This window comes from Carcharodon carcharias, assembly GCF_017639515.1.
Source record: "Carcharodon carcharias isolate sCarCar2 chromosome 36 unlocalized genomic scaffold, sCarCar2.pri SUPER_36_unloc_1, whole genome shotgun sequence".
Classification (NCBI taxonomy): domain Eukaryota; kingdom Metazoa; phylum Chordata; class Chondrichthyes; order Lamniformes; family Lamnidae; genus Carcharodon; species Carcharodon carcharias.
Window position 1 is genome coordinate 3,333,508 of NW_024470726.1, and position 15,467 is coordinate 3,348,974.

Sequence of the window (15,467 nt, forward strand, 5' to 3'; positions counted from 1 at the left end):
GGGGGACTGCGGCTGGTGGTGGTCGGGGGGGGTAGACTCGCATCGCAGTGTGGCCTCCGCCCAGCCCGGTACTTTGTCTCTTCCCAGGTTAACGTTAAGACGACAGCCTTCCTGATCGCGGACGCTCTGCCTGACACAAACTACACAGTGAAGGTCCGAGCGATCGAGGAGTTTTATCACGGAACATGGAGCAGGTGGAGTAAACAGGCCTACGGAATGCCATGGGCTGGTATGTCCTATCGGATTCCCCCTCTCCCCATCTCTTCCTCTTTCCCCCCCTTTGCTCCCCCTCTCTTCCACTCCTCTTCTCCTGTCTTCCCTCAGTCCCCTTTCCCTCCCTCCTCTCTTCCCTCATTGCCCCTTTGTCTCCTCTCCCTCCCTCTCCCATTCCCTTCCTCTCCCCTGCCTCTTCTTTTGTCTCTGTTGGCACAATCCTCTCTCACTCTCTCTCTCCACTTCATGATCTCCCTTTCCCCTTCACATTTTCTCTGTTTCTCTCTCTGTCTCTCTCTCTCTCACTCACTCTCTCCATTCCCTGGTGTCAGTCTCTATCACTCTCTCTGTCTGCCTCATTCTCTCTCTCACTCTCTCTCCATTCCCTGGTCTCTCTCTCTCTCTCTCACTCTCTCTCTCTCTCTCTCTCTCTCTCTCTGTCTGTCTCATTCTCTCTCTCTCACTCTCTCCATTCTCTTCTCTCTCTCTCTCTCTCTGTCTCTCTGTCTGTCTCATTCTCTCTCTCTCTCTCTCTCTCTCACTTTCTCAATTCTCTTGTCTCTCTCTCTCTCATTCTCTCTCTCTCTCTGTCTGTCTCAATCTCTCTCTCTCTCTGTCTGTCTCATTCTCTCTCTTTCTCTCTCTCACTCTCTCCATTCCCTTGATTCTCTCTCTCTCTCTCTCTCCCTTTGTCCTACTCTCTTCATATCCTGGTCTCCCTCTCCTTTTCTCTCTCTCCACCTTCATAGTGTCTCTTTGTAAAACACCCATGCTCTCGTCTCTCTCTTTCTCCCTCTCCCACTCTCTCCATTCCTCATCTCTCTCTTTTTCTATCTCACCCATCCCCCATCTTCCATTCCCCAGTCTCCCTCGATCTCTCTATCTCTCTCTCTTTCACTTCATGTTTCCCCTTATTTTCTCCTCTCTCCTTCATGTTTTCTCTCTCTCCCTCTTTCACGTTTTCTCGCTTCCTCTTCTGCACACTTTCTCTCTCACTCCTTCACATTTACTCTCTCTCTCTCCCTCTCTCTCTCTCTCTCCATCCCTTGCACCTTCTTCTCTTCCTCCTGGTTTGGAGTGTCTCGAAGGTCTTTTTAGATTTAATGAGGAACCAACCCGGGAAGGACGATTGGGGGCAGGGCCCAGTTTCGACCTGGAAAGGGCCGGAAGAGGAAGGTGGAGGGGGTGGGGTGGGGGAAGAGGGTGCAGTCATTGGGGGAATCAAGCAGTTCCTCAGATTTCAGAGCGTGTTATGCAGCCGAGAAAAGAGACAGGTCGAAGCTTTTCATCTTGCACTCATCAGGACACTGCGCACAAATACCAATACAAGGGGAAAACAACAATTTGTACTGCATGGCAAGAGAATGATGGTTGGTTGGCAAGCGGACTCTGATTGGTAGAGGTTTTGCCATGGAGAATGCACCAATTGAAGGTGGCTGACAGTTAACCGCCAACTCATTGTTTGAAATTTAAACCAGGCAGCTTGACCCTTGATTGATCAAGGCATTGCCCTGAGGAATGAGTCAGCAAATGGCTGTCACTTATTTTGTTGAAGCTGAAACATGTGCATGTGTCCTTTCTGTCTGCAAGGGGCCCCGTGTATTAATATATGTAGCTTCCAGTACACGCAAATGGTGCCACATTGCCAATCCCAACTGAAAATTTAAATTGGTTGTCAGCGCGATTCTTAGCATGCTAAGGATTATTCCGCAAGTGGTTTGTCCAATCGCAGAATCACATCTTATGTTAGACACAGTGTTTTGAGTTTTACAAGCACGGGCTGGTTGGGTACAGTCTGTACTCAGCCCATTGCAAACAGCGGCTGGGACATGCAGCCTACATACCGGGCATCACACTGGCACTTAAATTCATATGCCACATTACTCATCTGTGTGACAAACAGAACGCCTTTGGCACATTCGTCATGGCAACGCCTCCACCAATCAGAGTCCACTTGCCAACCAATCAGCACTCTCTTCACATGCAGTATAAATTGTTGTTTTCTCCTGATGTTGGTATTCTTGCCAAATGTCCTGATGAGTGCAAGACGAAAAGCTTCGACCTGTCTCTTTTGTTAGCAATACTCAGGCACTGTAACATGTGTTATACAGCGAATGAGTCTCAACCAACACTGAGAACACCTGTCATGGGGAATAGGAGGGAGGAAGGGAGGGAGAGAAGCAGGGAGGGGAGAGGAGAACATAGGAAAAGGAGGAGGCCTTTCAGCCCCTCAAGGCTGTCCCGCCATTCAGTCAGATCAAAGCTGATCTGTATCTTAATTCCATGTACCCACCTTGGTTTCGTAACCCTTAATCCCCTTAATCCAATAAAAATCTATCCATCTCAGCCATGAAATTAACAGGGTCGGAGAGAGGGGAGAGAGGGAAAGAGTGGAGAGAAGGAGGGAGGGGAGAGTGAGAAGGGAGGAGAGAGGGAGGGGGAAAAGATAGAGGGGAGAGAGAGGGGGGAGGAGAGAGAGAAAGGAGGAGAGAGTGAGAATGTAGGAAGGGAGAGAGGGAGAGAGCGAACGAAAGAGAGAATATGGGAAGGGAGAGAGAGAATGCAGGATGGGTGGGTGATAAGGAGGGAGAGAGAGAGAAGGTGGGAAGAGAGAAAGAGACAAGGAGGGAGGAGACAGATGGAGAGAGAGAGAGTGAGAGAGATGATGGGAAGGAGGAGAAAGAGAGAGAAGGAGGGAGGAGAAAGAGAGAGAAAAGGAGGGGGAGACAGGGAGAGAGAGAGAGAGAGAGAGAGAGAAGATGGGAGGGGAGAAAGAGAGACAAGATGGGAAGGGGGGAGAGAGAGAAGGAGGGAGGAGAGAGAGAGAAAAGGAGGGGGAGACAGAGGGAGAAAGAGAGACAAGATGGGAAGGGGTAGAAGGGAGAGGGATGGAGAGAGAGGAGAAGCAGAGAGAGAGAGAGAAGGAATGAAGGAGGAAGAGGAGAGATAGAAGCGGAGGAGAGAGAGGAGGTGATCTGCTCAGTGGCAGTAGTGTTAGAGAGCTGTTAGGACTGTGTGTGTGACGGATGAGGGGATTTGTCTGAGAGGGTCTGTCACGCACATTCTGATTAACATGAGTTATTTTGCCACAGATCCCCAGAGGAATATCATCCCTGAAGACAACACGGAGGTAATGGTGACAGAACTTCATCCAGCCAATATTCCCAGCTCCTTTCTGCCTGGCTGCCATTTTGCTTTTGGGGTCATGTGATGCACTGACCCCCAGCCCACCCCCTCCCCCCCTACAACCTGCCCTCCCCCCACCCCACCCACACTCCCCCCTCCCCCCCCACCCCCCTTCCCCCCCCCACCCCACCCACACTCTCCCCCCCCCCCCCACACCACCCACACTCCCCCTTTAGGATAATGACCATTCGGGAGGCCCAAAGTGCGAGAGGGGCCCTACCTCTTCCCAACTGGGGGGGGTGAAATGTGAAAGGAAGGAGATGTCTTTTGTCCGCTTCACTCGAGTGAATTCTTCTATTACCTCCCCAAATTATATACCAGCGCTCTCCAGTTTGGCTTCCCCCACTCCACCGTGCCCCCTCCCCCACACCCCTCCCCCACTCCACCGTGCCCCCCTCCCCCCACACCCCTCCCCCACTCCACCGGGCCCCCTCCCCCACACCCCTCCCCCACTCCACCGTGCCCCCTCCCCCACACCCCTCCCCCACTCCACCGTGCCCCCTCTCCTACATCCCCTCCCCCACACCCCTCCCCCACACCCCTCCCCCACACCCCTCCCCCAGACACCTGTACATTTCAGCTCATCCAAAACCCGCTGCCCCCATGTCCTAACAAGCGTCAAGTTCCATTCGCCCATCACCCCGAACCCCACCCCTCCTGTATTCACTGCCTCCCAGTCCAGCAATGCCTCCATTTTAAAATGCCCCAGGTCTTGTTTTCAAACCCCCTCTGTAACCTCCTCCAGCCCCTACACCCCTCCCTATCACTGTAACCTCCTCCAGCCCCTACACCCCTCGCTTTCACTGTAACCTCCTCCAGCCCCTACACCCCTCTCTATCTCTGTAACCTCCTCCAGCCCCTATACCCCTCCCTATCTCTGTAACCTCCTCCAGCCCCTACAACCCTCCCTATCTCTGTAACCTCCTCCAGCCCCTACACCCCTCCCTATCTCTGTAAACCTCCTCCAGCCCCTACACCCCTCCCTATCCCTGTAACCTCCTCCAGCTCCTACAACCCTCCCTATCTCTGTAACCTCCTCCAGCCCCTACACCCCTCCCTATCTCTGTAACCTCCTCCAGCCCCTACACCCCTCCCTATCTGTGTAACCTCCTCCAGCCCCTACACCCCTCCCTATCTCTGTAACCTCCTCCAGCCCCTACACTCCTCCCTATCTCTGTAACCTCCTCCAGCCCCTACACCCCTCCCTATCTCTGTAACCTCCTCCAGCCCCCTACACCCCTCCCTATCTCTGTAACCTCCTCCAGCCCCTACACCCCTCCCTATCTCTATAACCTCCTCCAGCCCCTACACCCCTCCGAGATCTCTGCGCTCCTCCAATTCCGTCCTCTTGCCCATCCCCCGATTCCCATCGCTCCACCATTGGCGGCCGTGCCTTCAGCTGCCTGGGGGAGGCCCTGAGCTCTGGAATTCCCTCCCTAAACCTCTCCACCTCTCTCTCTCTCTCTCTCTCTCTCCTCCTTTAAGACGCTCCTTAAAACTGACCTCTCTGACTGAGCTTTTGTTCACCCTGTCCCTAATATCTCCTCATGCGGCTCGGGGTCAAACATTGCTTTCTAATCCCTGTGAAGCACCTTGGGATGTTTTGCTACATAAATGGTCTCAAAGGAAGGTAGAAAGATGTCTATTGTTATCACTAAATTATTGGGGGCCCTGCATTGTGGCGCTTTGACAGAGAATAAGTATTAAGCTTAATGTTTTACCAAAGTACGAATTTCCCTATTCCAGGGTCTTCCCTCTGGTCCAATCGATCCCGAGGATATTAACTGGGAGGCGTCGACTCCACAGGGTATGTGTCTTCACTTTGGTCATTCCATGGTCTTCACTGACATGAAGAGTGTTTGCAATGGGGAGAATTCGCTCCCCAAAATCCTGTCCGAGCCCCACGGCAAGGGATTGGGGTGGGAGAGAGGGATTGGGATGGGAGAGGGATTGGGTTGGGAGAGAGGGATTGGGATGGGAGAGAGGGATTGGGATGGGAGAGAGGGATTGGGATGGGAGAGAGGGATTGGGGTGGGAGAGAGGGATTGGGGTGGGAGAGAGGGATTGGGGTGGGAGAGAGGGATTGGGGTGGGAGAGAGGGATTGGGGTGGGAGAGAGGGATTGGGGTGGGTGAGAGGGATTAGGATAGGAGAGAGGGATTGGGATGGGAGAGGGATTGGGGTGGGAGAGGGGGATTGGGTTGGGAGAGAGGGATTGGGGTGGGAGAGAGGGATTGGGGTGGGAGAGAGGGATTGGGATGGGAGAGAGGGATTGGTGTGGGAGAGAGGGATTGGTGTGGGAGAGAGGGATTGGGGTGGGAGAGAGGGATTGGGGTGGGAGATTGGATTTGGGACAGAGGGATGGGGAATAGAAGGAAGGGATTGTGATGGGAGAGAGGGTTTGAGAATGGGAAGAGGGATTGGGAATGGGGGAGAGGGATTGGGAATGGGAGAGAGGGATGGGGTTTGGGAAAGAGGTGCTGAGATGGGAGAGAGGAATTGGGGATGGGAGAGAGGGATTGGGAATGGAGCGAAGGATTGAGAATGGACAGAGGGATTGAGAATGGAGAGAGGGATTGGGATGGGAGAGAGAGATTGGGAGTGGGAGAGTGGGAGTGGGGATGGAAAAGAAGGATTGAGAATGAAGAGAGGGATTGGGATTGGAGAGAGGGATAGTGGATGTATCACTGGAGAGAGGGATAACAATTAGCCGTTAACAAATAGGCAGATTTCAAAAGATCTTCAGTGATCAAAAAGCTGAACAATTCAGGGACTGCCAGTGGAAGAACTCATACTTTGGGATTTATTTTTATCCCAGTTTGCAAATGTGTTTATTAATTTTTTTTGCTAAATTGAGTGTTAAGTATTAATGGCTGGGGAAAGGCATTACAAACTTTAATTTTAAAGAACCTGGCACCTCATGCCTTCTAAAATCTCCCAGCAGCCCGAGTTCCCAACGTTGCTGAGGGAGATTGTTCAGAAACTTGGCACATTAAATGTCACAATCTCAGACTCCTTGACCCACAACCCCAGCCGCCCTCCCAGACGGTAACTGTGAGACACACGCTCCCGTCTGTTGTGGGCCAGTCAGCCCCGGGTCGTAACCGGGAAGCAGGGAGAGAGCTCGGGAGCCGCCGAAAGGAAGAATAATTATCCAGCGGGGCAACTAGGTCACGGAATCCTTTGTCCGGTTTCCTCTCCGTCTCTTCGAGGGGGACACGCACTCTTGCCCGGGGTTGACAGTCCCAAGAGCACTGGCCGGTCACCTTGCCCAAGAGGATATTTTCTGTGCGCAAGCCCCATGTGGGCTATTCCACCATGGAAGCTGTCGCCAGTAAGCTTAAACCTTTCCTCACCCACGCTAATCAGGGGCAGGAATGGTAGGTGCTTTTCACCCTGACTATTAAGAGTGTAAGGAATAGGAGTGGGAGGCCATTCGGCCCCTCGAGCCTCCTCTGCCATTCGGTAAGGTCATGGCTGGTCTGCTACTATACCTCATGACAATTTTGTGTAGGGCTGGCTTCCACAGTCGGCAATGAGATAATGACTTGCGCTATTTGATTTTTAACGAGGTTAGTTGAGGGATAAATGGCTCCCTAGGACACTGTCTTACAGACAAGACTCTAAACCAAGGCCCCCTCGGGTGGATCTGGTCTTGGAGGAAGAGCTTGGGAGGGTGGTGGGAGGTTCTCTGCCAGTGTTCCTGCCCACCCCCCATATTTTCCACCCAACCAATATCAGCTGAGAAAAAAAATACCAGACGATCTGGGTCGTTATCACATCCTGCTGTTTGTGGGATCTTGCTGTGCGCCAATTGGCTTCCCGAAATTGCAACAGTGGGCGCACTTCAAAGGGGGAAAAAAAAAGACCTCATTGGCTGGAGAGCTCTAGGGGACGCCCCGAATCCCTGTGAAATGCAAAGCCCTTATTACCGGGACTGTTCAGTGGAACAAGGAGGTGGGGGAACCTTGTCCCTCTGCAAGGGGGGTGGCAGGGGGGGTGGGGGGGGTTCTTGTCACATTCCCGAGGGGAAACCAGGATAAGGATTGGGAATAAGCCCCTGTTTACAAGGCGATTGTTTACGCTGGGGAGATTGGCCAAGCAGATGTGCCTAGCCTCTTTGAGTGAGTCATCGCCATATCTCAGGATTCAGCACGTCCCCTTCGAGTTTTCTCTCCTCCCTAACCTTACAGGGGAATAACTCTTTCACGCCCCCACCCCACCACCGCTTCCCGCTCTCCCGAAATCATCCCCAACGCGGCCCAAGGCTCCTCACTTCGCTGACCAACCTGTGGCCAGAACCAGAGTGTGGCATCCCATTTCCAGTTGCCATTTTGGAAGGAAGTGAGGGGCCCTTGAGAAGGAGCGGAGGTGGGGGGGGGGATTCACCAGGACGGTCCCAAGGGTTGAGCGTCACGGTTAGGTTGGAGGAGCTGGGGTTGGTCTCCGTGAGGCAAAGGGGATCGGGAGGAGGTGTGACGTCTCTCCCGTGACGCCTCTCCTGGTTAAATTGCCATTCACCATCCAGGCGCTTAGCGAGGCTGTGGAGGCTGATTAAATGATCTAGGCAGTTGGAGCGTTGGTCCTTTATTAGATTAAAGGGAGTCTTGCTACAACTGGACAAGGCTCTGGTGAGCCCACATCTGGAACACTGTGCGCAGTTTTGGTCTCCACATTTAAGAAAGGATATACTTGCAATGGAGGCAAAGGTTCACTCAATTGGTCCCTGGGGATGAGCGGGGTTGTCCAATGATGAGAGGCTGAGTAAATTGAGCTTATTTTCTCTGGAGTTTAGGAGAATAAGAGGGGATCTCATTGAAACCTACAAGATTCTGAGGGGATTTGAAACCTACAAGATTCTGAGGGGGTTTGACAGGGTGGACGCTGAGAGATTGTTTCCCACTGGTCGGAGAATCTAAAACACAGGGGGGGAGGCCCAGTCTCAGGATAAGGGGCCGATCGTTCAGGACTGAGATGAGGAGAAATCTCTTCACTCAAAGGGGTTGTGAATCTTTGGAATTCTCTACCCCAGAGGGTTGTGGATGCTCCATCGTTGAGTATATTTAAGGCCGGGATAGGTGGATATTTGGTCTCTCAGGGAATGAAGGGATATGGGGGAGCGGGCGGGAAACTGGAGTTGAAGGCCAAGGTCAGCCATGATGGTATAGAATGGGGGAGCAGGCTCGATGGGCTGAATGGTCCACTCCTGTTCTCCCGTTTCCTGTGTTCTTATATAGCTGGGTGGAGTTCATGAAGAGATCATGGAAGGGGCTGTGGAAACAGCCTAGTGTTTCAGCAAGTGTAATGGGATATGCAAATATTTATCTGATGAGACTTTCTTTATTGTTTCACAGGGTGTGGGTGTCGCTGGACTGGGCCCAGCATTTATTGCCCCTCCCTAATTGCCCCTTGAGAAGGTGGTGCTGAGCCGCCTACATGAACCGCTGCAGTCCTTGCGGTGTAGGTACACCCACCGTGCTGTTAGGGAGGGAGTCATAACATTCAAGGCTATGGGCCAAGTGCTGGTAAATGGGATTAGGTAGGTAGGTAGGTCAGGTGTTTCTCACGTGTCGGTGCAGACTCGATGGGCCAAAGGGCCTCTTCTGCACTGTGATCTGAGAGTTCCAGGATTTTGACCCAGCGACAGTGAAGGAACGGCCGATATATTTCCAAGTCAGGGTGGTGAGGGGCTCGGAGAGGAACTTGCAGGTGGTGGTGTTCCCCATGTGTCTGCGGCCCTTGTCCTTCTAGATGGTAGCGGTCGTGGGTTTGGAAGGTGCTGTCTCTGGAGCCTTGGTGAGTTGCTGCAGTGGATCTTGTAGATGGTACACACACTGCTGCTACTCAACTGCTCTCTGGGCGAGAGAATTCCACAGCCTCTGTGAGAGAGAGAGAAATAAAAACCTCCCTGTAGTCATTTTGGTTTTCGTTTAGCGTGTAATATCCCTTTAAGAAGGAAGATTGCATGATCTTCAGCACCCAACAGGAGAGTAGCGCAGGCTACCACAGTTGTGTCGAGATAGAGTTTGAGCTGAGAGCACACATGTCGTTGCAGCTGAGTTGAGTACCCGGTAAATAAACTGCAAGGGCAGATTTTTAGGCCCCGCTGTTGGGCGTGTGCCCAACCCGATCACGAGTATAATAGTGCACGATGATGTCGGGACACATGCCCGGCGTCACCGCCCGATATTTCGGTCGGCGGGCGCACGGGGATGGAGGGGGGGCGTGGGGGTAGAGTCAGCAGCAGGGCCTGCCGACAATGAAGAGGCCTATTGCGTTTTTCAGGAAACCTCATCCACAGGCGGGGATGAGGTTCCCAACAGCAGTCAAGGACAATGAAAGCTTTTAAAGGCCATTTTTAAGACATCCCTGAGTCACACGTGTGTGTGCGTGTGGTGGGGGAGGTGGGGGGGGGGGAGCGGGTGCGGTGGTGGGGAGGTGTTCCCCTTACTTTTAACTTTGTTATTTTTCAGTGTGAGACCCTTCAGCTCCCTGCCGTCTGGGAGACTTTGGCGAAATGGCGGCCGGGGTCCTGAACGCGGGCGATGGCCCGTTTCGTGGACACTCCCACCCAATCAAGGGGGAGTTCTGCCCTTAAGCTCCCGCCCAAGGGGTGTGGGCTGACCCACCCCTTGTATCAATAGTGCCGATGTGGCCCCCACTCCCGGCACTCTCCCCCAGCCTCGCCTTCCCATCCTGTCACTCCGAGAGTTTCAAATCGCACACGCGTCAGCCCCCGCTCGGTGGTTGCAAACCTTGCGAAACCGCTCCACCACCACAGGAACTGTCAGCCTCCTGGGCCTAGCTCCCAGTGGGTGCAGCAAGCCTCAACCCCGGCAAAAGATCGGTAAGCGACCTTGGAAAGCCATGGAGGGGGGGGGAGGTGGGGGGGCCGGAGGATTCATTCAGCTTCCCCACCCCCCCACCTCCCAGCACCGCACCTCACACCACCGCCTGTCTGCCAACTACCCCATTGCCAGCGCCGCCCTACCTTCCCCATTTCCCTGGCCTTTCTGCCACACCCCTCTCCCAGAGAGAGAGAGAAAAAGATCCGCTAATCTCAAATCTCCAAGTGACACCCAAACCTCAACCGCTTATCGGGGGGAAGAGAGGGTTTGAGATTGCTGCTCCCCTTTATCTGCTTAAAATATCTCTTCACTTCCTTCCTGAATGGCCTGTGTCTAATTCTGAGACTGTGTGCGTTCGGCTCCTCCACCACATCATTTCTCGGTATCTACCGCATTTCTCAAACCTTTTGAACACAAGGGAAAACATGAGAAACATAAGGAATAGGAACAGGAGGAGGCCATTCAGCCCCTCGAGACTGGTCCGCCATTCAATAATGTCATGGCTGATCCTCTTGTGTTTCCATTCCCACATTCCCATCTACCTCCGATAACCTTCGACCCCCTTGCCTAACCAGAATCTATCTGCCTCTGCCTTAAAAATATTCACTGACCCCGTCTCCACCACCTTCTGAGGCAGAGAATTCCAAAGTCACACAACCCTCTGAGAGAAAAAGTTTCTCCTCATCTCTGTCCTAAAAGGGCGACCCCTAATTTTAAACCAGTGCCCCCCTAGCTCTGGACTCACCCACAAGAGGAAACATCCTTTCCATGTCCACCTTGTCAAGGCCGTTCAGGATCTTGTAAACTTCAATCCAATCACCCCTCACTCTTCTAAACTCCAGTGGGAACAAGCTCAGTCTGTCCAACCTTTCCTCACAAGACAACCCAATCACTCCAGGTATCAATCTAGTAAACCTCCTCTGAACCGCCTCCAATGCATTTACATCCTTCCTTAAATGAGGGGTCCAAAACTGCACATGGTATTCGAGGTAGTATTGATGGGTGGTGTGGTGGTAGTGTCACTGGACTGGCAATCTCGGGAGGCTGCCTAACGCTTAGGGTGGTCATGGGTTCAAATCCCACCATGGGCAGTTGGTGGAATTTAAATTCAGTTAATAAAATCTGGGGTTGAAAGTCAGTCTCAGGAATGGTTGCGGTTTCTTAAGTTTGTGTGTAGTTTAACAGTATTTATTAACTGCTGGAATCTACATAGCAAAGATCCAAGCTCAGAGCTGTCTCCGTGCTTGCTTCTACACATGGTTCAGTCCAACACTACATCAACCCCTAGGTGCGGGTCATGGTGACCAGCGCAGCTATTATTGGTTGTTGTTTAAAAACCTGTTCACTGATGTAATAAGAACAGAAAATTCTCGGAAAAGCTCAGCAGTTCTGGCAGCATCAGTGGAGAGAGAAGCAGAGGTAACCTTTCGAATCTGCGTGACTCTCCTCCAGCAGCCATACAGACTCTTCTGAAGAGTCGCACGGACTCGAAACGTTGACTCTGTTTCTATCTCTGCAGACGCTGCCGGACCTGCTGAGCTTTTCCAGCATTTTCTGCTTTTATTTCAGATTTCCAGCATCCGCAGTATTTTGCTTTTATCTCGCTGGTTCACGAACGCCCCATTTAGGTGGGGGGGGGGGGGGTGAAATCTACCGTCCTTACCCGGTCTGGCCTACATGTGACTCCAGACCCACAGCCGCGTGGTTGACTCTCAGCTGCCCCCCTGGAAATGGCCGAGCGAGGGCCCCTCAGTACCTGGGGCAAATAAGGATGGGCAACAAATACTGACCTCACCCAGCGACGCCCACAACCCGTGAAATAACTTTTTTATTAAATTGCCTTCAGCCAGATCACTCCTCAATCTATACTCTCTGTGATTTTATTTGAAGGTTCTCACCATCCGGAGTGGAGTAACTTTCCCTGGTACAGGCCCTTGCTAGTGGCGGTCAGCCTATTCATTGTGATCATGCTGTTCATCATCATTGTCATCAGGTAAGAACCCGAGGTGAGACAGACTCTCGGTCCCCCCACCCCACCCCACCCCCCACCACACCCCTGTTTTTGTGGTGATTATCACCGTCGGAAGTGCCATAGCCCACCGTCATTGCCCCACTAACGCTGGAAGCACACTTTGGGAGAGATCGCGCATTCCCGGAATAACGCAGAAATCCAGAAGCTGTTGCCGGTGACACTATGCTTCTCCACTGGTTCCACTGTGGTGGTGGTGTTACAGTTTCACTCAGGGAGCCCAGGTTGCAATGACAACATGTACTTTTTTTCATGCATGCTATAGTCTGATGGTAGATGCTCACATGGCTGACCAGGTTAACACTCAACCTGTCTGGCTGCATTATGAACACACCTTCCTTTGCCATCAAGTCCCGGAGAGGGAGTCAAACCTGGAGCTTCTGACTCAGAGCTGAGGATGCTACCCCTTGCATCACAAGACCCCCTTAGGGTCTGCTGTGGAGGTTCCAAAGCCTACATTGTCCTTGCAATCATGCACTGATGAGAACTTACACTTAAACATGATTATTCCCACTGTAAAAACCATTGAAGAAGTTAAGCCTTGTTAAGCACGATGTAATTGCTGAACAACCTCTCTGGCCCTGAAAAATTAATTTTATATTCATGGAATGTCAATTTTTTCCATTATGACAATAAAAATTTCCAACCCATTTTTGAAAACAATAATCACAGAATCATTTCGGCAAAGAAGGAGGCCATTCAGCCCACTGAACCTACGCCAGCTCTCTCAGAACAATCCCACCAGTCTCATTCCCCGCCATCCTATAATTATTTCAATGACCTTTTTCTCATTTATCTTTATTTTAGCTTCTAGTTAATCCAATCATGATCCTTATTTCATTCCCCGAAAATGTAAGTTAAACACGATGGATATTAAATATAAAAGATTAAGAGATTGTCTAATTGAAGGGTTTTGTTGAATTCCCCCACTATCAACATCCTGGGGGTTACCATTGACCAGAAACTGAACTGGACCAGCCATATAAATACAGTGGCTACAAGAGCAGTTCAGAGGCTGGGAATCCTGCGGTGAGTAACTCACCTCCTGACTCCCCAAATCCTGTCCACCATCTACAAGGCACAAGTCAGGAGTGGGATGGAATACTCCCCACTTGCCTAGATGAGTGCAGCTCCCACAACACTCAAGAAGCTCAACACCATCCAGGACAAAGCAGCCCCGCTTGATCGGCACCCCATCCACAAACATTCACTCCCTCCATCACCGACGCACAGTGGCAGCAGTGAGTGTACCATCTACAAGATGCACTGCAGCAACTCACCAAGGCTCCTTCGACAGCACCTTTCAAACCCATGACCACTACCATCTAGAAGGACAAGGGCAGCAGACGCATGGGAACACCACCACCTGGAGGTTCCCCTCCGAGCCACACACCACCCTGACTTGGAAATATATCGGCCGTTCCTCCTCTGTCGCTGGGTCAAAATGCTGGAACTCCCTCCCTAACAGCACGGTGGGTGTACCTACACCACAGGGACTGCAGCGGCTCAAGAAGGCGGCTCACCCACCACCTTCTCAAGGGGGCAATTAGGGATGGGCAGTAAGTTCTGGCCTCTCCAGTGATGACTGCATCCTGTAAATTAATTTAAAAAATTAACAGGTTGATGGAGAGAAACTATTTCCTCTGATCAGGGTGGGGGTGAGGGGGGGTGGGGGAGAGAATGGGGGAGAGAGGCCAGAACAAGGGGGGCAGAACCTTAAAATGGGAGCCAGGCCGTTCAGGGGTGATGTCAGGAAGCACTTCACACACACACACACACACACACACACACACACAGGGTGGGGGGAATCTGGAACTCTCCCCCCCCCACTACCCACAAAAAAAGCTGTTGAGGAATGGGGTCATATTGAAAGTGCCAAAACCGAGATTGATAGATGGGTTGGGGGGATTAAGGGTTACGGATCCAAAGCGATGGAGTTAAGATACAGGTCAGCTGCGAAGTGACTGAACGGCAAAAGACATTCGAGGGGCCGAATGGCCTCCTGTTCCTGTGACCTCACACAAGTGCCGGCGGGGTCAGCATGAAGGGGGAGGGTGGGGGGGTGGTCACCAGCGGGGCTGTGAGGGCCTGATGTTATTTCTCGAGGGTATTGCTAGATCTCTCACCCCCTTCCACTGCCATACCGCACCCCACCCCCCCGACTCAGGACCCTCCTCCACCCACCATCTTGTAGTCGAGGAGAACGAGCCATGGGTCTAAGGGGCTCTGCCTTCCCTTGGCAGGTACAGGAAGAAATGGAAGGGCCAAGCGACAGCAAAGGTCAAGGGGAAGAACCGGCCGGAGTATTTGTCCATCCGGCTGATCACGGCCTCGGAGGTGAAGGAGTCCGAGGCCAGCGCCGAGAGTGCGATCCAGCAAAGCTCGGAGGCCCCGGCACCCGAGTCCCAAAGCCTCACCAGTGACGAGCAGCCACATTTCGACGTCATCAACGTGAGCTACTTCTACATCCCATAATAACAGCCGTCTACAGGGGGTTGGGGGGGTGGGGGTGGAGGGGTCGAGGGGGGCAGGGAGCGGGGTGGTGGTGTGGGGGAAGAAACCAGGGTCTTGGGGATTGGGGGGGGTGGGGTGAGCTGCCCCTGTCGAGGGCGACCTGCCCCCCAGCCGCACCCCCCCCCCCCCCACCCCCCGCCCTTTGCCCAAAGGAGAGCTCGAAGTTACATTGGCTTTGGGCCCTCCGCGGGTTGGCTTGACCGGGAGAGCCGATGGCGCCGGTGGGGGGGGGAGTGACCCGTCCACCATGCTCGTCTCCACTTTTACGCCCTTACGCAGGGGTCGCGCCCTCTCCTGCGACCTTTGCTCCCAGCTGCCATCTGGTCGAGGGTAGGCTTGATGGGCCGAATGGCCTACCCACCCCCCCCCCCCCCCCATCCCCCCTGTTTCTTTGCATCTGGCAAGCAGCGTTGGCCCTGCCCCTTGCCACCCGAGCGCTTGCCGGGCCGGGGTGACAGTTGACGGTGGGGGGGGGTAGGAAGATATACTTGCCCTTTGCGAGTGGATTCTTCCAGGGCCAAAGGTCAGGACTGGATGCGGCCAACCTCACAAGTTGGGCGGCAGGTCAAAGTTCGCCGGCGGGCAGCTCGTACCCCACCCCCACCCCCGCGCTCATTCCGTAACCCTCGGCTCCGTCCGCAAAATGGGAGCCTGGGACTGCAAGATGATGTCCAAGCC

The 15,467-nt window shown here is 53.0% G+C and overlaps 1 protein-coding gene across 1 annotated transcript in view; it reads left to right on the top strand.

The window, feature by feature from the left end:
- LOC121274325 (interleukin-6 receptor subunit alpha-like) overlaps positions 1–14,772 on the top strand; it is a 63,481-nt gene extending 48,709 nt beyond the window's left edge. The window contains exons 2-6 of the mRNA XM_041181567.1: positions 88–229; positions 3,306–3,343; positions 5,146–5,206; positions 12,137–12,239; positions 14,519–14,772. Coding sequence (XP_041037501.1) covers positions 88–229; positions 3,306–3,343; positions 5,146–5,206; positions 12,137–12,239; positions 14,519–14,750 — 576 coding nt within the window. The 3' untranslated portion in view covers positions 14,751–14,772. The remainder of the gene's footprint in view (positions 1–87; positions 230–3,305; positions 3,344–5,145; positions 5,207–12,136; positions 12,240–14,518) is intronic.
- The last annotated feature ends 695 nt before the right edge of the window (positions 14,773–15,467 follow it).